The following is a 21957-nucleotide window of genomic DNA, read 5'->3' on the forward strand; positions in this document are numbered from 1 at the left end:
GCACCAACAACATAGGAAAATGTGGGAGGGAGGTTCTGGAAGCCAAATTTAGGCTCTTACGTAGAAAACTTAAATCCAGAACCTCCAGGGTAGCATTTTCTTTAATGCTCCCTGTTCCATGTGCAGGTCACCAGAGGCAGGCAGAGCTCTGGAGTCTCAATGCGTGGATGAGACGATGATGCAAGGAGAGGGATTCAGTTTCGTTAGGAACTGGGGAACCTTTTGGGGAAGGGGGAGTCTCTTCCGAAGGGATGGGCTCCACCTTAACTAGGGTGGAACCAGACTGCTGGCGCTAACCTTTAAAAAGGAGATAGAGCAGCTTTTAAACTAGAACAAAGGGGAAAGCCGACAGTCGCTCAGCAGTGCATGGTTCGGAGAGAGGTATCTTCAAAGGATACTAATGACGCATTAGAATTAGGGCATCCTGACAGTGAGCTTCCAATAATAAGAAAAGTAGTCCAAGTGCCTGTAACTAAAAACTCACCTGAGCTAAAAAATTCTAACTTATCCCTATCAATTAAAAAGCAGAATGAAAATACAAACAAAAAACAAACTTTGAAATGTCTGTATGCTAATGCCAGAAGTCTAAGAAGTAAGATGGGAGAATTAGAATGTATAGCAGTGAATGATGACATAGACTTAATTGGCATCTCAGAGACATAGTGGAAGGAGGACAACCAATGGGACAGTGCTATACCGGGGTACAAATTATATCGCAATGACAGAGAGGAGCACCCGGGAGACATTGTGGTGCTTTATGTCCGGGATGGCATAGAGTCCGACAGGATAAACATCCTGCATGAGACTAAATGCACAATTGAATCTTTATGGGTAGAAATCCCTTGTGTGTCGGGGAAGACTATAGTGATAGGAGTATACTACCGTCCACCTGGTCAAGATGGTGAGACTGACAGTGAAATGCTAAGAGAAATTAGGGAAGCTAACCAAATTGGTAATGCGGTAATAATGGGAGACTTCAATTACCAACATTAGCCTAAGAAGGTGTCAGCAAGCCTGACGTTATATGTCTTTATGATAGACACTAACCGGTCTACTCAATCATTCACCTTCATCATTTTTTAATTCTGCAAAAATATTTTTATGAAACTTTTTTTCTTTTTAATTTAAAAATCCTCCATCCATGAAATTCAAGATGAAGTAGACTCTTATCACGCAAAACATTCTTATCGCCCTACACAGGCTGGTGTTTCGCTAACTCAGCTTCATCAGGGGCATTTTCAAAGATTGTTTTAGCAAGAGTCAGTTACCTAGAATAGCCATATATCAATTAGTTAGCATGTCAGGTAGCAAAAGAATTCAAAAAGTACTTATCTGATGAGAACAAGGCTAACCATTCAGACAGGGACGAACGTCTCAACCATCTTGTCAACGGGAAAGTAGAGGAACTGAAAACGAGGTTCACGTCTCTTTAAATTCACCTGAATCTGACGTCAGTGACCTAAGTCAGGTATGGTTGAGATATCAAGGATTAATCAGTGAAAGAATAATCAACCCAGAAACGCATTGTTACCGTTTCCCGGGCCAGCAGGGCTGTCCTCCGGGGTCGGCGGGGTTCCGCCTCTGTCCCCGCTGTTCCCGTGGCACCGGCGGCGCGGCTTCCCTCTGCACGGGCCCGACGTTTTCTGGGGACGTCCGTGGTCAGGGCCGACGCCGCGGGCAAATCTCGCGCTACAGCGCGCCGTGCCACGCCCCCTGACGTCAGACGCCGGCCAGCCGCGGTTTGCGCGGGAAAAGATTCAGATTTAAACAGAGCTCCCTGCTGAGCCCTTCGCTTCGGCCACAGTGCGCTTGGTGAGTGTTTGCTACTGCCCTGCCTGTCGCTCAGCTCTTGACCCGGACTGCTTCGTGGATTCCCTGCTTGCTGCCTGCTGTGACCTGGACTGATTCATCGGATTTCCTGTTTACTGCCTGTCTTGACCCGGACTGATTCTTTGGATTATTCTGTTTGTTGTCTGTCTTGACCCGGACTCCTTCCTTGGATTACTCTGCTTGCTGCCTGCCTTGACCTGGACTGATTCATCGGATTTCCTGTTTGCTGCCTGCCTTGACCCGGACTGATTCTTTGGATTATTCTGTTTGCTGCCTGTCTTGACCCGGACTCCTTCCTTGGATTATTCTGATTGCTGCCTGCCTTGATCCTAACCGTCGCATTGGATTCTTCTGTTTGCCACCGGCTCCGACCTGGACTGTAGGACCTTCTGTTCCCGTGCCTCCCAGACTCAAGGTAAGCGGGGTCGACCCAGGTTCCACTTAACCCTCGTAACACGCATATAATTCCAATTCATTATTTAACCCAAACGGATGAACAGTATTAAGTCGATATATCCAGCGTTGTTCAGCCTGTAATAGAAGATGATGTCGGTCCTTAAACACAACACTACCTGTGATTCTTCGATGGTGATTTACTTGATTCAATGTCCGTGTTTATTATTGTATATTGGGAAGACCAAGCGTCTTTTAAAGACTCGAATGATAGAACATCGTTCCAATATCAAAAATAACCGAGAGGACGAACCCTTGGTATTGCATTGTCAGGAGCATAAACATTCTTTTGCTGATTTACTTTTTTGCGTTATAGATCATATACCACCGCATTGGCGAGGGGGAGACCGACATCATCTTCTATTACAGGCTGAACAACGCTGGATATATCAACTTAATACTGTTCATCCATCATGCGTTTCTGGGTTGATTATTCTTTCACTGATTAATCCTTGATATCTCAACCATACCTGACTTAGGTCACTGACGTCAGATTCAGGTGAATTTAAAGAGACGTGAACCTCATTTGCAGTTCCTCTATTTTCCCGTTGACAAGATGCAGCAGTGCTAGACTGGGGGCACCCACTGTGTGAGCACATAAGCAGCAGTTCAGCAGTAGCATGTCAGAGAGAGTGTTTGTGTGTCTGTGTCAGAGAGAGTGAGAGACACACACACCCATACACACTTTGTCTGTGATACAGATACTCACACATTCTTAGTGTGTGGGTGAGTCTGAGAGAGTATGTGTCTTTGTGGTTGTTAGTGTGTCTGTGCCAATAAAGTTTCTGCAATCTAAAAAATCTGTTTGTGACTGAGCATGGTGTTTGATACTGTCTGGCAGTGTCATTATTTTCAACTGGTTCAAGAGCCAGACCAGGAATCCAGAATATATCTCTATAAGAGTATAAGCAGATATGTAGGGGGCCCAACCAGTTTGTATGGATGAAATGGGGGCTGCAACTCTGCTCACCCATGATCTCTAGAATGTGTTCAACTTCTTAGTTATTTAGAAAAGATCAAGTTTATTTTGGATATATTTTGGCTCAATTCTGCTGGGTTCCAGGGTTGACTTGGTGTGCTTTTGGGAGTTGTTGATACACATGCTGCAGGGAAAATGCATGAAGGCATCATATATCCCATGGACCAGTTTTGAAAAAATCTCCCGGGCCAATATTTTCCTGCAATCTACCCCTGTAACTGATTTATAAAAGAAATTCAAAAGAAGGATGTTTTCCCCAACTATTGAATTGCTCCTAATGTTGCAATTTTTCACTTGCTATGTGCTCAGGGCTGTGAACAGGTCTCTAAACGAAGTAATCTTTATATGATGCAGTTCCAAGGACATTATAAGCCATCATCAGTACAGGACCAAAGATTTGATTCATAGGTTATGAATGGGGAGTTGCTAAGTACCTAGATTCTAGAGAGTACTACTAGTCAGTCCTGGTTTGTTTTTTTATATTAAAATTGTAACTGGCTACAAATTCTAAAACAAGGAAGAGGTCAAACGTCTTTCTTTAGAAGCTGGATCAGCTGGTGGCTTTTCATAGATTTATATTCTAAATATTTATAGAAAGACCACACTCCTGATATTTTTATTTACAGAGCAGTATTTGTAATCAGGCCAGTTCTGGGATATATCATAATATTCAACTCTGTCTTGTTTTGTCAGACTCAAGATTGTTCATCCATAGAAATCAATAGGGAAAATCCCAACACTCATATGAACTGGAAAAAATGCAATATTAACAATGCCTTAGTAAACTGCGGGATAGCAATTTATATATATATAAAATTACCATCTAACCGATCCAAATTATTTCCTCTCTACATTGGGCCTGATTTTTAAAACAATTTACACACTTAAAGATGGGTTTTACACATGTAAATACACTTTATCCATGTGTTGCTCGCCCCGGCCATGCTAGGGCTGCGACCGGCCCTGCTCACCTTCCAGACCCAGCCTTGACTGCTCCCCCGGTCTCCCCCGCGGTCGTAGCTACCTGTCTGCGTCCCTCGGGCTCCTAGCTCCTCGGCCTCCTCAACTCTGGACCTGTTTTCCTCCTGCTCCGGTGCACCGCGTGCTTCATAGTGCGGAGAGACCCGTGCCACGCCTTCCTGCAGTTGGCCCCTATGTGCGCACGCGTGCACAGGGCCAACATTTAAAGGTGCTGTGGCGGGAAACCGCTCCGCGGCGCCCAGTGATGACGTCACCTGAGCCCTGCATAAAAGGCAGGGCTCAGCCCTCCATTCCTTGCCTTGGCAAATGAGTCGTCACATTGCGTGAGCTAGTTGCCATCCTTGTTCCTGCGTTCCTGTGCTTGTTCCAGTGTTCCCGCGTCTGTTCCTGTGTTCCTGTTCTCGTTCCCGTGTTCCTACGTTGCTCCTGTGTTCCCGTGGTCCTTCCTGTATTCCAGTGCCTGTTCCTGTGCTCCTATGTTCCTGAGTTTGTTCCACGTTCTGCAACCCAGGTTGTACCTTCTCGGACTGATACCCGGTACTGATCTCTGCTTGCCTCTGACCACACTTGGACTGATACCCAGGGCCGGTGGAAGCACTAGGCGAACTAGGCCTGGGCCTAGGGTGCAGAGTATTAGGGGGCGCCGCGAGCAGTGGTATCCTGAAGGGAGCCAATGACCCCGGGCACAGGGAGGCTCATGCGGCCGCTGGTGGACCTCATCCCACTGGCAGCTGAGCAGCGACACAGCACGCAGGCAGATCGGCAGAGCCGTGGTAGAGCTCACGTCACACTGCCCGAAGAAAAAGGTCACGTTCAAGCCTGCAGGTGCTCCGCCTCCCTGCCTGCCTGCGCGACCCCAGAAGAAAACGTTGCCGGAGCCGCGCGGGCAGGAAGGAGGAGGAGCATCAACGCGTGCAGAAGAGGAGCAGCATCAACGCGTGCAGAAGAGGAGCAGCATCAGCGCGTGCAGAAGAGGAGCAGCCACCGCGGATCCCAAGTCGCAGCGGCCCGAGAAGAGGAAGAGGCCCGGTAGCTACCCGAGAAAAGGAGGCCCAGAGGTAAGAGACAGGCTGAGGGCCTGTAGAGTGTGTATGAGTGCATGTATGAGATGAGTTGAGAGACTGTGTGTGGGAGTGAGGACCTGAATGTTTGCAAAGACAGCATGTGAGAGCCTCTGTGTTTGTGAGAGACAGCATGTGAGAGCCTCTGTGTATGTGTGTGTGTGTGTGTGTGTGTGAGAGAGAGAGAGAGAGAAACAGCATGTGACAGTGAGAGCCTGTGCTTGAGCAAGACAGCATGTGGGAGTGAGAGAGAGCATGTGTGTGTGAGACTCAGACAGCATGTGCCAGTGAGAGGCTGTGTGTATGAATGATTGTATGAGAGAGTGCATGTGACTGAGAGCCTGTTTGTGTGTGTGAGAGAGAAAGCACGTGAGAATGAGAACCTGACTGTGTGTTTGAGGGAAGAAGATGGAGAGAAAAGAAATAGAAAAAATGACAATATAAAAGGAATTGGCAAAAAAATAAGAAAGGGAAGGTGGAAAAAAAGGCCTGTGACCAACTGATTAGAAAACTAAGATCAGACAGCAAAGGTAAAAAAACATAATTACTTTTTAGAGATTGGCACATGTAATCTTTGGGAATATGCAAGAGTAGCACTTTCTCTATGGGGATCTCACAATGTACGAGATCAACATGGAGGAAGTGGAAGCCCATGGGGCCTGCACAGAGGAGGCAGCAGAATGGGCTTCAGTGCCAGTAGCAGCAATCGGCACCTCCCCAATAGCCATTTGGCAGCAGTGACAGTGGCAGCAGAGGAATGAGGGAGGTTCCGAGGTTGCTGGCAAAAGAAAGGGGGGGGGGGGTCTGCCTTTAATGTGTGCATGTGTATGAATAGGACTCTGCCTGGGGGTGTATGTGTATGAATGCATGGGTGCCTGCCTGAGGGTCTGTGTGTGTGAGAATGAATGTGTGCATGCCTGGGGGATGGGGAGGGAGTGGTGTGAAAATGAATGGGAGCCTGCCTGGGGGTCAGTGTGTGTGTGTGAGAATGACTGGGAGCTTGCCTGGGTGTGTGTGTTTGTGTGTATGTGAGGGAGCCAGTGAGTGTGAGAGCATGAGTGTGTATGAGAAAATCCAGGGGAGTAAGAGTTTGTGTGGGGGTGTGTGGAGGGGTAGAGAGTGTCTTAGAGCCTGAGAGTGTGTCAGTGTCTGTGAGAGGTTATGGTGGGTATAAGAGAATGAATGTGTATGTATGTGACAGTGTATGTGTGAGAGAGAATGGACATGTGAGAATGTGTGAGAGAAAGAGGATAACCTCCTAATCCTCGACAATATTAGGGTGACTGGAAATCAAGAACTCCCACAGAAAGGGACAGCAGGGGCTTTTTAAAATCCTTATTAGTTTTAATTATTGGGTGTTATTTGATATATGTGCTGTTTTGAAATATTTTATTGGTGTTTGGGAAATTGTAAAAAATGTATATGATTTTAATTAATAGAAATTCTATTTATCAGTAGTTTTAAAATATTCTTTTATTATGGTTTTACTATTATAACTGATGCTTTATGTTTCTTGATTTTATTTGTTTTATGGTGGTTCTGTTTTTCCATTGTTATTACACAGAATCTGGCTTCTTGGAGTTTCCATTTCAGATTTTGTCTAATTTGTGCTCCTTTATTTTGATTTCTGTATTTGGTGAGAGTCTGTCTCTGCTCTGTGTGTGTGACCATGATGAGAGATTCTGCTAGCATAGGGATCTATAGCAATCTGGTTTGTTTTGTTTCCTCAGTAGGTGATGTATTGGCATTCTCGGACCCAGTGTAATATTTACCCTTGCTTTTTCACAGGTAGGGTTATTGTTTTTTGAGTCCTTGTTGTTATTACTGTTATGTTATGATGGGATTGCAGTGTAGATTTTGAGTGTCTTTTTTGCAGGGTTTTGTGTTAGTTCACAATGTGCCTGGCAGTGGAAGGTGTTTGTGCTGCTGTTACTGTGAGGTGACACCAGAATTTGAAAATATATTTTACTATGATGAGCTGTAAGGGAAACATCCAAGCTCCATTGTTTGGGGGAATTTCAGTGGATGCACAGAGTTAGAGAACTGGAGGTGCAGGATCTATATTGACATTCTGTCCCTTCCTATAAATTCCAGACTTCACTCTCATAGTCATATAGAATTAGTTGAATGAGGCTATCACATAATTTTATAGTAGTTTTACTAGAAGTGTGAAATTAGCCAGCTTTTTAAAATTACGCAGAAGACCCCACTTTTTTTTTGTACCCAATTTTCAAGCAGGATCCATGCTATAGAGGTGGGTGCGAGGAAAAAATGTCATTTTGGCTCCTCCCCCCCCCCCAAAAAAATTCTTCTGTCTAGAGATGCCACTGATTTTCTGTGACCTTAAGCATTAGTAAAGAAAGACTAAGGGGGGGGGGGGGGGATGCTGGAGAGGCACACATATGCTTTAGCCCTGTATGAGAGTTATTATTGGTCATGGGGAAGATTTGTTTTGTATTACTTTTTTGATTCTGTTTTTGAATTTGCCTTCTTAGTTCGCCGTAGATGCCCTGTCCAAGTATAGGTTTGATAAAGTTTATGTGCTCCATTGTTAGAATGGTTTTAGTTAATAGGAAAGGTTATTATGGTAGATAAACAGCAGGCTAGCACTTCAGGTACACACGAAGGGGGCGCATAAAGGGGCAAGCTCCTCTGTTGCACTCCTTTGTGCACTTCAAGGGCGCGCACCCACCGGAGACCCTTGGTACGCCACTGGGTGTGAACCATATGGGGCCGCAAGTGGCGGCAAAGAGGAGTGGAGATTTGGTGGGCCGCGAGCAGCGCCCAACCTGCTCGCAACCCAGAAAACCACACAGTCAGTGGGCATGATCAAGAACGATGTAGGAGTCGGGGCCGAGACTGGGGGGGGGGGGCGCAAGGGAGAAGGATCGCCTAGGGCGCCTAATCCCCTTGCACCAGCCCTGCTGATACCTGGAACTGACCTCTGCTTGCCTCTGACCATACTTGGACTGATAGCTGGTACTGACCTTTGCTTGCCTCTGACCACGCTTGGACCAATACCTGGAACTGACCTCTGCTTGCCCCTGACCACGCTCAGACTGATACCTGGAACTGACCCTTGCCTTGACTGACCATCCTCGGATGGATACCCTGACTTTGACTCTTGCGCTCCATTCGGACACTCTCTTTGCTTCTCCTGAGACCACCAGGCCCATCTGCCTGGACGCTGTCTGTAGCCTTCCTTGAGCTAGACCACTAGGTGCTGCCTACCCTGCCCGGAGGACCTTCAGTTCCTGCCTTGTACCAGTGGTCTCCAGTATTCTCTGTTTTGGTCTAGCTCATCTGTTCACTGTTAGCCATGCACCTACTCTTTGTGGGCACAACTCTCCACCATCTCTCCGGGAGACCCCCATAGGCCCACCTAAGCCCAGGCAGCCCGGGAATCCAAGGGCTCAACCCGCGGAGCCCCCAGGCTGTTATTGGTGAAATTCCAGCTTGCCTCTGTCTCCTTGTGTGCTCCGCCTCCTGGCGGCAGGCGCCCTCTGGGATCCCTCAGAGGGCCGTACCAATCCTGCGCCAGGCCATGGGTCCACCTCCAGCACAACAGGTTGCCAAGGCCATGACTTGGCGGAGTCCTCCGCCTCGCAGGCCATTCTGGGCCTGGCTACATGTGTCCGGGAGCAGCAGCAATACCTCGAGGCATTGGCCACCTCGGTGGAGAAACTATGGTCACAACTTGAAGAGTCCGCTATGGCCAACCCTGGGACTCTTGCTAATAGCATTTCCTCTGGTTCATCGCCCTCACGGGCACTGCTGGCCCTCCCCGCTCCTCCCCGATTCAATGGGGACCCTCGTCTCTGCCGAGGCTTCATTAACCAGTGTTACATGCAGTTTGCGCTACAACCTTCTCTGTTTCTGGATGAAGTGTCAAAGATCACATTTAACCCCTCGAGTTTGGAGGGGAAGGCCCTGGCATGGGCCTCCCCTCTTTGGGAATGTTCTGACTCTTTACTACAGCAGCTCCCTCACTTCATTTCTACATTCCGACGCACCTTTGATGACCCAGGCCGACAGGCGGTCGCCGACACCATCTCCTCCACCTCCAAAGGACTCTCTTTACTTCTCCTGAGACCACCAGGCTCACCTGCCTTGTCGCTGTCTGCGGCCTTCCTCGAGTTAGACCACTAAGCGCTTCCTACCCTGCCTGGAGGACCTGCAGTTCCTGCTGCCTCGTACCCGTGGTCTCCGGTACTCTCTGTTCTGGTCTAGCTCATCTGTTCACCGTCAGCCACGCACCTACTCCTTGTTGGCACACCTCTCCACCATCTCTCCGGGAGACCCTCAGAGGCCCACCTAAGCCCAGGCAGCCTGGGAATCCAAGGGCTCAACCCGTGGAGCCCCTGGGTCTCTGTTTCCTTGTGTGCTCCACCTCCTGGCGGCAGGCACCCTCTGGGATCCCTCAGAGGGCCATACCAATCCTGTGCCAGGCCAAGGATCCAGCTGCAGCGCAACACCATGTAAGTAGGCTTTTGAAAATTGCTCCAATATGTGCCATTGAATTGTTTGTAGGATTTACTCATGTAAGTGCACTTTACTAGAGTAAATGGCTTTTGAAAATTGCTATAATAGTAGTTACATTTACCCATGTAAATCCTTTTGAAAATTACCCCTATAGTCTTTATTCTGCATTCTTCACTCATCACTGTCCTCACTACGATGGGACAGCATTCATAAGACACAAACCACACACCTTTCATGTAGCCCTCAATCATTGCACTGATGACAGGGCCTCACAATTTAACAGCTCCCTTCCACACAGACCAGCAAGGCTATGGGCACCAGTCACTGCAGCCTCATTTGCACATACAAGTGATCCGCTACTATGTTGTCAGCCAAGATGTTCCTGCTCGTCGGGCCTCTCCGCGTAGCTCGCGGAGAGACGCCGCCATTGGCGCCGCGCCCCTCCCTAGGCATGCGCATCGCTGATTCTTTTAAAGGGCCTGTGGCGGGAACCTGGCCGCGGCCCCGTATGCTGACGTCAGACTCTTCAGCGTATATAAGCTCAGGCCTCGCTCCATAGCGTTGCCTTTGCAACAGGTCTCCTCATACTCCAAGTACTCATTGCTGATAGAAAATCGTCTCTACATTGTATTCCTGTCTCCTGTGGACTGACTTTCTGGATTTCGACTCGGCTTCATTTGACTACTCTTCAGCCTATCTCCAACCCCGGACCTTTGCTATGTTTGACCATGCCTGCCTTCTCCATGCCCTGACCATTGCCTTGAATGACTACACCTGCTTTCTCCATGCCCTGATCATTGCCTTGATCGACTACGCTACAGATTACTCCGTGTCCCGTTCTACATTGCTTGCCATGACCTTCTGTTGCTGCCAGCCCTGATTCCAGCCTGTCAGTGACACCTCCTTCAGCCTATCTCCTGGACATGGACTTACAAGGCTTTGGCCTTTCTTTGCTTAGGTACCTCCAGTTGCCTCCTGTCCATTGGTGCCTGAGTTCCTATACCGAACCCTGTCCAGGGTAGGACTACGCCACCTATTGACTGCTGTCTCTGGGCTGAACCACCTAACGTCACGAACCAACCTCGAGGCCCACCTAAGTCCTACCACCCCGGCACCCAAAGGCTCAACCCGCAGGGAACAAGGGCTGGTATAGGTGAAGCTCCAGTGGCCTCTATCAGCCCACTCCGCCTGCCAACAGTGGGGACCTGTAGGTCCCTACCTACGGGTTGCATCAACCCCACCTCAGACCAAGAATCCACCTCCGATGCAACAAGAGCTTTATCAGATGGAATATGGATCTTTATATACTTCTTTCACTTGGAAGAAGAAACTCTTTTTCAGAGACTTATGGTTCCTGTATTATCAGTCTTTACCAAAATCGGTCCAAACACTCTTTCCCTTGGAGAGGTGTCACGGATAGGTTTTCAAGATAACCTGCAAAATGTCTGACTGCCCGCAGTTTATGTAAATAAAATCTCAGCGGCATAACTGGGAAGGGGTTGGAGGACACAGGTTGGGTTATGGAGAAAAATGGGAATATTTGCAGTTCAGTTCTATATATCATGTTGATTTTGTATATGTTAAATATTTGTAAGTACTACATCATTCCTCAATAAAAATATTCTTGAAAAAAAAAAAGTAAATATTATTCAGGGTGGAGGTGTCAGGATGTGAGGGAAATCTGGGTGTGACATCTGATTTCTAGTGTTGATTTGGTTGATCTACATGGCTAGGTGGTTTGCCCCTTCTTCCCTCACTGTCATATATTTTGTTTCTCCCAAAGCTGCATGCTCAGTTGAAGAAGATGACCCTCCTCAATAGAAGTACTATTCTTTGATCAAGGATATATGATTAACTGTGTTCCCCTACTAGAACCTCCAAATAAGCTCAGAGCAGAGGTTCTGTGGAGATGAATAAAAGCCTCATGTTGAGGGACATGAATAAGGCTTTGGTGGATGGAAAGGAAATGGAGCTTTGTTATGGAAAGTATATGTAAGCTCCACTTCCTGCTTGCTCAACTATCTTTATTTTGGTAAAGAACATAAGAACATAACAACATGCCATACTGGGTCAGACCAAGGGTCCATCCAGCCCAGCATCCTGTTTCAAGCCATCCAGTGCTCCTACCATGTGACAGGGGCCAGCCAATGGCACGGATACCCTGTCACATGGTAAGGGCAAAGGGCCATCGGCACCATTTTGATTAGTGGCAGCCAACAGCTCGAGAGCGGGAGATTACTCCCGGGACCCACACTGGACCACCAGGTATTTGTAAAAAGTTTTGGGGGGGTTCGGGAGGGTGGGGGAAGCTAAGGGAACAGTTTTAAAGGGTCGGGGTGGGTTTAGGGATTGTTTTGGTGTGCCGTTTTCCCGCAGTCCCCCAAAACGATAAGAGAACACAGGAACAAAATCATGGGGTTCTCTTATCGGGAGCCCCCGATTTCTGACGATTTTGAAAATATCGTCCGATATTTTCAATCGTACGAAGCCCGATTCACATCCCTAGTTTGTAATCCACGAAAAGACATCACCACCTATCCCATGACTTTTTACTTTTCCTAGAAGCCTCTCATGAGGAACTTTGTCAAACGCCTTCTGAAAATCCAAGTAAACTACATCTACCGGTTCACCTTTATCCACATGTTTATTAACTCCTTCAAAAAGTGAAGCAGATTTGTGAGGCAAGACTTGCCTTGGGTGAAGCCATGCTGACTTTGTTCCATTAAACCATGTCTTTCTATATGTTCTGTGATTTTGATGTTTAGAACACTTTCCACTATTTTTCCTGGCACTGAAGTCAGGCTAACCAGTATGTAGTTTCCCAGATCGCCCCTGGAGCCCTTTTTAAATATTGGGGGTTACATTAGCTATCCTCCAGTCTTCAGGTACAATGGATGATTTTAATGATAGGTTACACATTTTTACTAATAGGTCTGAAATTTCATTTTTTTAGTTCCTTCAGAACTCTGGGGTGTATACCATCCGGTCCAGGTAATTTACTACTCTTCAGTTTGTCAATCAGGTCTACCACATCTTCTAGGTTCACCGTGATTTGGTTCAGTCCATCTGAATCATTACCCATGAAAACCTTCTCCATTACGGGTACCTCCCCAGCATCCTGTTCAGTAAACACAGAAGCAAAGAAATCATTTAATCTTTCCACGATGGCCTTATCTTCTGTAAGTGCCCCTTTATCCCCTCGATCATCTAATGGTCCAACTGACTCCCTCACAGGCTTTCTGCTTTGGATATATTTTAAAAAGTTTTTACTTGTGAGTTTTTGCCTCTACGGCCAACTTCTTTTCAAATTCTCTCTTGGCCTGTCTTATCAATGTCTTACATTTAACTTGCCATCGTTTATGCATTATCCTATTTTCTTCTGTTGGCTCCTTCTTCCAATTTTTGAATGAAGATCTTTTAGTTAAAATAGCTTCTTTCACCTCCCCTTTTAACCATGTTGGTAATCGTTTTGCCTTCTTTTCACCTTCCTTAATGTGTGGAATACATCTGGACTGTGCTTCTAGGATGGTATTTTTTTAACAATGACCACGCTTCTTGCACACTTTTTACTTTTGTAGCTGCTCCTTTAAGTTATTTTCTAACAATTTTTCTCATTTTATCAAAGTTTCCCTTTTGAAAGTTTCAAAAAACAAAGCGGCAGCCGATCAATGTTGCAGAAAAGCTTCCGCGCCAGTTTAACATCCACTTCTCACAGCGAAACGTTCGCTTAACATTTTTTGCACAGTGAGAAAGACATTAACTTTAAACTGATTCGCGTTCAAAATATCACTCTATTACCCCTATTATTGTATGGAGGACTACTGTCTTATATATGATTTTGATGAGAATCTCCCACTGCATGGCATTTTACAATCTGTGTACCTGACGCTGTTCACTACATTATTCCCGACAGGTTTTGTCAGAAATTCTATGAACATTGGATTCTTTCAAAGCCATCGAATACATAAACATTAAGGTAACTTAACATAATTTCCTATGTGAAGTAGCAAGTGACCTGAGCTAAAAGACAGGAAACAGAGAGTAGGATTAAATGGTCAATTTTCTCAGTGGAAGGAAGTGGGCAGTGGAGTGCCTCAGGGATCTGTATTGGTACCCTTACTTTTCAATATATTTATAAATGATCTGGAAAGAAATACGACGAGTGAGATAATCAAATTTGCAGATGACACAAAATTGTTCAGAGTAGTTAAATCACAAGCAGATTGTGATAAATTGCAGGAAGACCTTGTGAGACTGGAAAATTGGGCATCCAAATGGCAGATGAAATTTAATGTGGATAAGTGCAAGGTGATGCATATAGGGAAAAATAACCCATGCTATAATTACACAATGTTGGGTTCCATATTAGGTGCTACAACCCAAGAAAGAGATCTAGGTGTCATAGTGGATAACACATTGAAATCGTCGGTTCAGTGTGCTGCGGCAGTCAAAAAAGCAAACAGAATGTTGGGAATTATTAGAAAGGGAATGGTGAATAAAACGGAAAATGTCATAATGCCTCTGTATCGCTCCATGGTGAGACCGCACCTTGAATACTGTGTACAATTCTGGTCGCCGCATCACAAAAAAGATATAATTGCGATGGAGAAGGTACAGAGAAGGGCTACCAAAATGATAAGGGGAATGGAACAGCTCCCCTATGAGGAAAGACTAAAGAGGTTAGGACTTTTCAGCTTGGAGAAGAGACGACTGAGGGGGGATATGATAGAGGTGTTTAAAATCATGAGAGGTCTAGAACGGGTAGATGTGAATCGGTTATTTACTCTTTCGGATAGTAGAAAGACTAGGGGGCACTCCATGAAGTTAGCATGGGGCACATTTAAAACTAATCGGAGAAAGTTCTTTTTTACTCAACGCACAATTAAACTCTGGAATTTGTTGCCAGAGGATGTGGTTAGTGCAGTTAGTATAGCTGTGTTTAAAAAAGGATTGGATAAGTTCTTGGAGGAGAAGTCCATTACCTGCTATTAAATTCACTTAGAGAATAGCCACCTCCATTAGCAATGGTAACATGGAATAGACTTAGTTTTTGGGTACATGCCAGGTTCTTATGGCCTGGATTGGCCATTGTTGGAAACAGGATGCTGGGCTTGATGGACCCTTGGTCTGACCCAGTATGGCATTTTCTTATGTTCTTAACATTATATCACTGTGCACACCATTTTTTTGCATTACAATATTTTGATATGGTTTCATCATTTTTAAGATTTTATATCATCTTAATTTTAGACATATAAGTATCAATCATTTTTTCATTTATCAATCTTCTGTATCCATTTTTTAATTTTTTATCCAAGAATTTTTTAGCACATAAAAAATAGCTCGTATAGTTATTCTAATATATGTGCTTCCCTTTTCTATAGTAGAGTGTGTATATTCAATGATTACACTAAGTTGTTCTGTTCCCCCCCCCCCCCCCCCACACACACAGGATTCTGATCGACAATTTGTGGTATTATCATAATAAACCGCAAAATATGAGAAATTCATATTGGAACAGGTACCTACACCAATGGTCTTTTCATTTAACTGTATCTACGTCCGCTGACCCACTAGATACACATATGTTTCACTTATTCACCCTCAAGTATTGACATTCGTACTGTTTGCATGGTTTTTAAGAAATATTATTTTTGAATTTACTTTTATTCATATTATTAATATACATAGTCAATTGATTGTTTTTATACAATTTTTTATCATTTTATTATGATTTCTTATGTCCTTTTGACATTTTATATGTATCTACATATATTTATGTTTGTCTTAATTTTTACATATGTGTGTTTTCTTTTAGTCAACTTAATGTTATTTTATTATTGTATTATTTATTACTTTTTACAGTAGCCCCTGAGGCAGCTCTGTTATGAGCGATACTCGGCCAGAGTCGGCCATTTTCCAATAAAGAATCCCTTACTACACCGATCTTTCCTTTTGTCCTCCTTTTGAAAGTTTAGCACGAGAGCCATGGATTTGCTTACTGTCCCCCTTCCAGTCATTAATTCAAATTTGATCATATTATGATCACTATTGCCAAGCGGCCCCACCACCGTTACCTCTTTCACCAAATCCTGTGCTCCACTGAGAATTAGATCTAAAATTGCTCTCTCGTCGGTTCCTGAACCAATTGCTCCATAAAACTATCATTTATTCCATCCAGGAACTTTATCTCTCTAGCGTGACCCGATGATAAATTTACCCGGTCAATATCGGGGTAATTGAAGTCTCCCATTATTACCGCACTAACAATTTGGTTAGCTTCCCTAATTTCTCTTAGCATTTCACTGTCAGTCTCACCATCTTGACCAGGTGGATGGTACTATACTCCTATCACTATAGTCTTCCCCGACACACAAGGGATTTCTACCTATAAAGATTCAATTGTGCATTTAGTCTCATGCAGGATGTTTATCCTGTTGGACTCTATGGCATCCCGTCACATAAAGCGCCACACCACCTCCCGGGTGATCCTCTCTGTCTTTGCGATATAATTTGTACCCCGGTACAGCACTGTCCCATTGGTTGTCCTCCTTCCACCATGTCTCTGAGATGCCAATTAAGTCTATGTCATCATTCACTGCTATACATTCTAATTCTCCCATCTTACTTCTTTGACTTCTGGCATTAGCATACAAACATTTCAAAGTTTGTTTTTTGTTTGTATTTTCATTTTACTTTATAATTGATAGGGATAAGTTAGAATTTTTTACTCAGCTGAGTTTTTAGTTACAGGCACTTGGACTATTTTTCTAATTATTGGAACCTCACTGTCGGCATGCCCTAATTCTAATGCATCATTAGTATCCTTTGAAGATACCTCTTTCCGAACCATGTACTGCTGAGTGACTGTCGGCTTTCCCCTTTGTTCTAGTTTAAAAGCTGCTCTATCTCCTTTTTAAAGGTTAGCGCCAGCAGTCTGGTTCCACCCTGGATAAGGTGGAGCCCATCCCTTCGGAAGAGACTCCCCCTTCCCCAAAAGATTCCCCAGTTCCTAACAAAACTGAATCCCTCTTCCTTGCACTGTCGTCTCATCCACGCATTGAGACTCCAGAGCTTTGCCTGCCTCTGATGACCTGCGCGTGGAACAGAGAGCATTTCAGAGAATGCTACCCTGGAGGTTCTGGATTTAAGCTTTCTTCCTAAGAGCCTAAATTTGGCTTCCAGAACCTCCCGCCCACATTTTCCTATGTCGTTGGTGCCCACATGTACCACGACAGCTGGCTCCTCCCCAGCACGGTCTAAAATCCTATCTAGGTGATGCTTGAGGTCTGCCACCTTCGCACCAGGTAGGCATGTTACCAGACAATCCTCTCGCCGACCAGCCACCCAGCTATCTACATTCCTAATAATCGAATCACCAGCTATGACGGCCGACTTAACCCTTCCCTCCTGGGCAGTAGGCCTTGGGGAGTTATCCTCGGCGCGAAAGGACAATGCATCACCTGGAGAGCACGTCCTTGCTACAGGATCCTTTCCTGCTACACCAGGTTGATGCTCTCCAATCATGACACCTTCTTCCTCCAAGGCAGCACCAGGGCTGCCAGTCTGAAGTTGGGACTTGGCTACTATGTCCCTGAAGGTCTCATCTATATACCTCTCTGTCTGCCTCAGCTCCCGCAAGTCTGCCACTCTAGCCGCCAGAGATTGGACTCATTCTCTGAGAGCCAGGAGCTCTTTGCATCGCATGCACATGTACAACTTCTCACCGGCGGGTAAAAAATCATGCATGTGACACTAGATGCAAATGACTGGGAAGCCCCCCTCTTGCTGCTGGACTGCTGCCTTCATCTCATTTTTGTTCAGTTCCTAGTTAAGTTTTAGATTGCTATGGGAGTAGGAATGTGTCTATTTAACGTCCTTATAAATATAAATTAAAGGGTGAGCTAAGGTTGGGAAATACAAACAGTCTAACTTCAGTTAGTCAGCCAGAGTGACTCACTGTTCTCTTGATTAACAAATGTTGGTACCTAATCATACCAAATCACACTACCTCAACACCTTTCCAAGGTGAGTAACTGAACTGAACTTTTCAACATTTTTATTTAGGTATACACTGCTCCTAGCTTATTTCTAGCTTCTGGCTCCTTTGTTTTTTAATACAAACACTCAGTTCTGTTTATTAGCTGCCTTACAGACTTTTAAAAATAAACACACTAACTACTGCTTACTAGCTGATTATTTAAAAATACAGTCTAACTTGTTTATTTGCTGCTTTACTGACTATTAAAGACACAAACACACTAAATAATATTCCCAAATAGTTAACTTTGCCCCAATACTTTTAAAAAAGATAATGTACCAAGCAAAAACTTACTGATTCCTTTCAGCCACCAGCAAGGTGATCCTCTCCTCTCAGTGTTCCCACTGGAATGTTCCTGCAAATAACTTCTGGAGAGTCTAAAAACTCACCCAATAGTGGCCAAGCATCCCCTTTTATGACAGAAGATATGTTACTTCTTGGAGGCCAAAATCATGGAAGAAAATCAAGCTTTTTGACAGTGACTGTATGTCTTCCTGAAAGAGATTACAATTAGGTTTACCAGATGGCTCTAGATCATCAGGAAGAGGCCAAATTAGTCTTGTTGCCCCCTCCACCCCTTGTTTCAGCTATAGATTTGTATTTCCATTTTCTGTAAGAAAAGGACCAAAAGTGAATGGATGCAATAAGGCAAAACTGGTACTAGAACAATCTCTCCTGATGACAGAGTTATCTGGTAACCCTCTAAGTATGTAACTTACATATATATATATATATATATATATATATATATATATATATATATATATATATATATAAACTGCAGTTCCTTATTTCTGATTGGCTGTGGCTTAGGGAAATTACCACCAATTACCACCACACTTGCATTATGGAAGAAGCTTATGAACAGATTAGACTGATATATATAGAGAAAAATAACCCATGCCATAGTTACACAATGTTAGGTTTCATATTAGGTGCTACTACCCAAGAAAGAGATCTAGGCGTCATAGTGGATAACATATTGAAATCGTCAGTTCAGTGTGCTACGGCAGTCAAAAAAGCAAACAGAATGTTGGGAATTATTAGAAAGGGAATGGTGAATAAAACGGAAAATGTCATAATGCCTCTGTATCGCTCCATGGTGAGACCGCACCTTGAATACTGTGTACAATTCTGGTCGCCACATCTCAAAAAAGTTATAATTGCGATGGAGAAGGTACAGAGAAGGGCTACCAAGATGATAAGAGGAAAGGAACAGCTCCCCTATGAGGAAAGACTAAAGAGGTTAGGTCTTTTCAACTTGGAGAAGAGACGGCTGAGGGGGGATATGATAGAGGTGTTTAAAATCATGAGAGGTCTAAAACGGGTAGATGTGAATCGGTTATTTACGCTTTCAGATAATAGAAAGACTAGGGGGCACTCCATGAAGTTAGCATGTGGCACATTTAAAACTAATCGGAGAACGTTCTTTTTCACTCAACGCACAATTAAACTCTGGAATTTGTTGCCAGAGGATGTGGTTAGTGCAGTTAGTATAGCTGTGTTTAAAAAAGGATTGGATAAGTTCTTGGAGGAGAAGTCCATTACCTGCTATTAATTAAGTTGACTTAGAAATTATCCACTGCTATTACTAGCAACGGTAACATGGAATAGACTTAGATTTTGGGTACCTGCCAGGTTCTTATGGCCTGGATTGGCGACTGTTGGAAACAGGATGCTGGGCTTGATGGACCCTTGGTCTGACCCAGTAAGGCATGTTCTTATATTCTTATGTACTATATACAATAAAATGTTTCTATTTAAGTTTAATTGTCAATTGAATGGGATCCCACAGACTATCAGGCATGCAATTGTATTCTAAATGTCAAAGTATGTCATCTTAAGAAATGAAGACCACCCCCCCCTCCCCCCGCAAAGAAAAATAGTTTTACTATGTGGAAGGCTACAGTATTGGAAGCTGAAAGGTCATCTGGTACAATGGTATGTTGGTCACCTGAGTGAGCTATTTAGCTGGAAAACGTCCTTTGAGCTAGCACATAAGCAGCAATGTACTTATTTACTGCTCTCAGCACAGTTGGTGCCAAAGTACCCAAGTGTGCAAGATAGTAATGACAAGATTTTCAAATGTAAAAGAATTGCTGTGCAGCACTTGGTAAGATTAAATTGCTACATAATGATAGGTTCGGTTTGGTGAACTAGCATAGATGTTTGATAGTACAATAACTGCTGTGTTACCATCTACTGGTTTAATCTATCTAAAGATAATGGATGTGTCACCTGCTTTTCTTTTGTTAACTGGTAGTTCATCTTTGTAACATTGGTAGGGAGGGCAGTTAGCTACTTGCTTCCTGGAACTTTTTTTTGCCCACGATTTTTCAGCATCTGCTCGGCATTCTACCCTTTCGTCTTGCGTAAATTGCTCTAGAGCCTTAGAGCGGGTTGCAATAAGGTTTTAAAAAAAAAATCTAACATATATGGAGCAATGTGGTTGCCCTAACCAAGGCAGTCAAAGCACGCAGTCACTCTTTATATCTTTCCATACTGTTTTTATTGAAAAGGTACATTTAAAAAAATACACAGACATATATGACCAATTAAGGATTGCGTGTTCAAAAAGAAATGTGCTTATGGTGTATTTTTGTTCATTTATTACACCTTCTCTTCTTACTATCACATATTATATATGTCTCCGGCTCTGTGCTGCTTATCCACATCACCACATGGAAAAGGTTGGCAGTATTGCAACATGTTCAATAAACAGAAAAGACAGTTAATATATTATAAATATTTTATGTTCTGTACATTATTGCATTAAGGTAGCCACAAAATAATGCAGCATCATTACAAATGGGAAAGTTTTTGAAATGAAGAAAGTTATTTACGTAGAAATAAATCTTGCTGAATATGCAAGACCTAACGTATGATAATGTGGAAATTAATGAAGCACACATCCTTTATTTCTTTACATTGTTTAGCAACTTAAGCTATTTGAACCAGTACGGAAATTACAAAATAAGTTAAAATCAGAAAAAAAACCTAATAATCACAACTATATCTCATATGGCTTTTCTACATTTTTTTTAACCTAAACAAAATATGAAAATAAAAGAAATACAATGACTTAAAGGGAAATAAAGCTTAAAAGCTACATTAGTTTCAAACATTAACACAGCAACTAAAATGTTTAAATTAAAGACGGAACAACCCTGGTTGGATTACACGCGATACAACAGTACTTGGAGCTAAAACAGTATCACATAATCCCGGTCAACAAGATGCACAGTTAAAAATAAATTACGTAGTTCATTAGTTTCTGTTATCCACATCACTTATTAATCTTATCTTTTCCACATTAGAAAATACCCAGCTGGAGTCCAAAAACATATTTACATTAAAGTGTGAGGAAGACCCTAGTTTTCAAGTCTTGTCAGGAAAGAAAAACCACGCTTCTTGTTTCAAAAATGGATTATATCCATGCAAATAATTAGTGGCATGTAACCTTGATGGAATAAGTTTAAAAAGCTGTTTTTTAAATCAAACCATTTAATGATAGAATTATTGTTTTTTGTTTTAAAGAATAGTAACCAAAACACATACATGTGGGTCTCATTTGTAAAAATAAAATAGTTCTCTCATAAGCACAAAATGGGAGAAATGCCTATTAAAAACTAAGCCATGAGAAACGCTGCAAACAGCGCACATTCCAGGGTACCATACCGCATGGCATTCTTAAGTGGAGACAGGATTAAAAAATAAATACGGGGAATCTTCTCTGTTTCCCTTCTTACTCTTACTGGCCTGTTAATAGTTTCAGTTATAAAATTTAATAAGGTGCAAAGAGGATCGGTGCAGGAGTAGCTCGAATTGGACCATGCCCGGGCCTTAAAAGTGCAGGTGGTATTGTCGGTGCCTGAAACAGAGAGGCAGGGCGTGGGGGCAGAGAAAGGGTAGAAGATACGGCTGCAGCCAGGGGAGATGAAAGGAAAGCAGGAGGCAAAGGTTTCAGCAGCTCTTTTTGGAATGCTAGTTTTGCCTAGAAAAAAAAAAGAAAAGAAAAATATTTTAACACACGTACCTTTATAAATTAAATGTTACAATGAGAACATTGTAGAAGAATATTAACAAAGAAGATTATTGCATGATTGTGTCTGAATAACTTTCCTTTCTTG

The 21957-nt window shown here is 43.6% G+C and overlaps 1 protein-coding gene and 1 long non-coding RNA gene across 6 annotated transcripts in view; one reads left to right on the forward strand and one right to left on the reverse strand.

The window, feature by feature from the left end:
• The window catches only part of LOC115093730, a 112243-nt gene that overhangs the window by 20457 nt on the left and 69829 nt on the right, over positions 1–21957 (forward strand). The gene's annotated exons all lie outside the window — the stretch shown is intronic.
• Positions 20324–21957, reverse strand: part of ZNF385B (zinc finger protein 385B) — a 690453-nt gene continuing 688819 nt past the window's right edge. For both annotated transcript variants that reach the window (XM_029605911.1, XM_029605910.1), the window contains one exon: positions 20324–21821. In XM_029605911.1, the coding sequence (XP_029461771.1) occupies positions 21612–21821 (210 nt within the window). In that variant the 3' untranslated portion in view covers positions 20324–21611. The remainder of the gene's footprint in view (positions 21822–21957) is intronic.

Source organism: Rhinatrema bivittatum, chromosome 6, assembly GCF_901001135.1.
Source record: "Rhinatrema bivittatum chromosome 6, aRhiBiv1.1, whole genome shotgun sequence".
NCBI classification, from domain to species: domain Eukaryota; kingdom Metazoa; phylum Chordata; class Amphibia; order Gymnophiona; family Rhinatrematidae; genus Rhinatrema; species Rhinatrema bivittatum.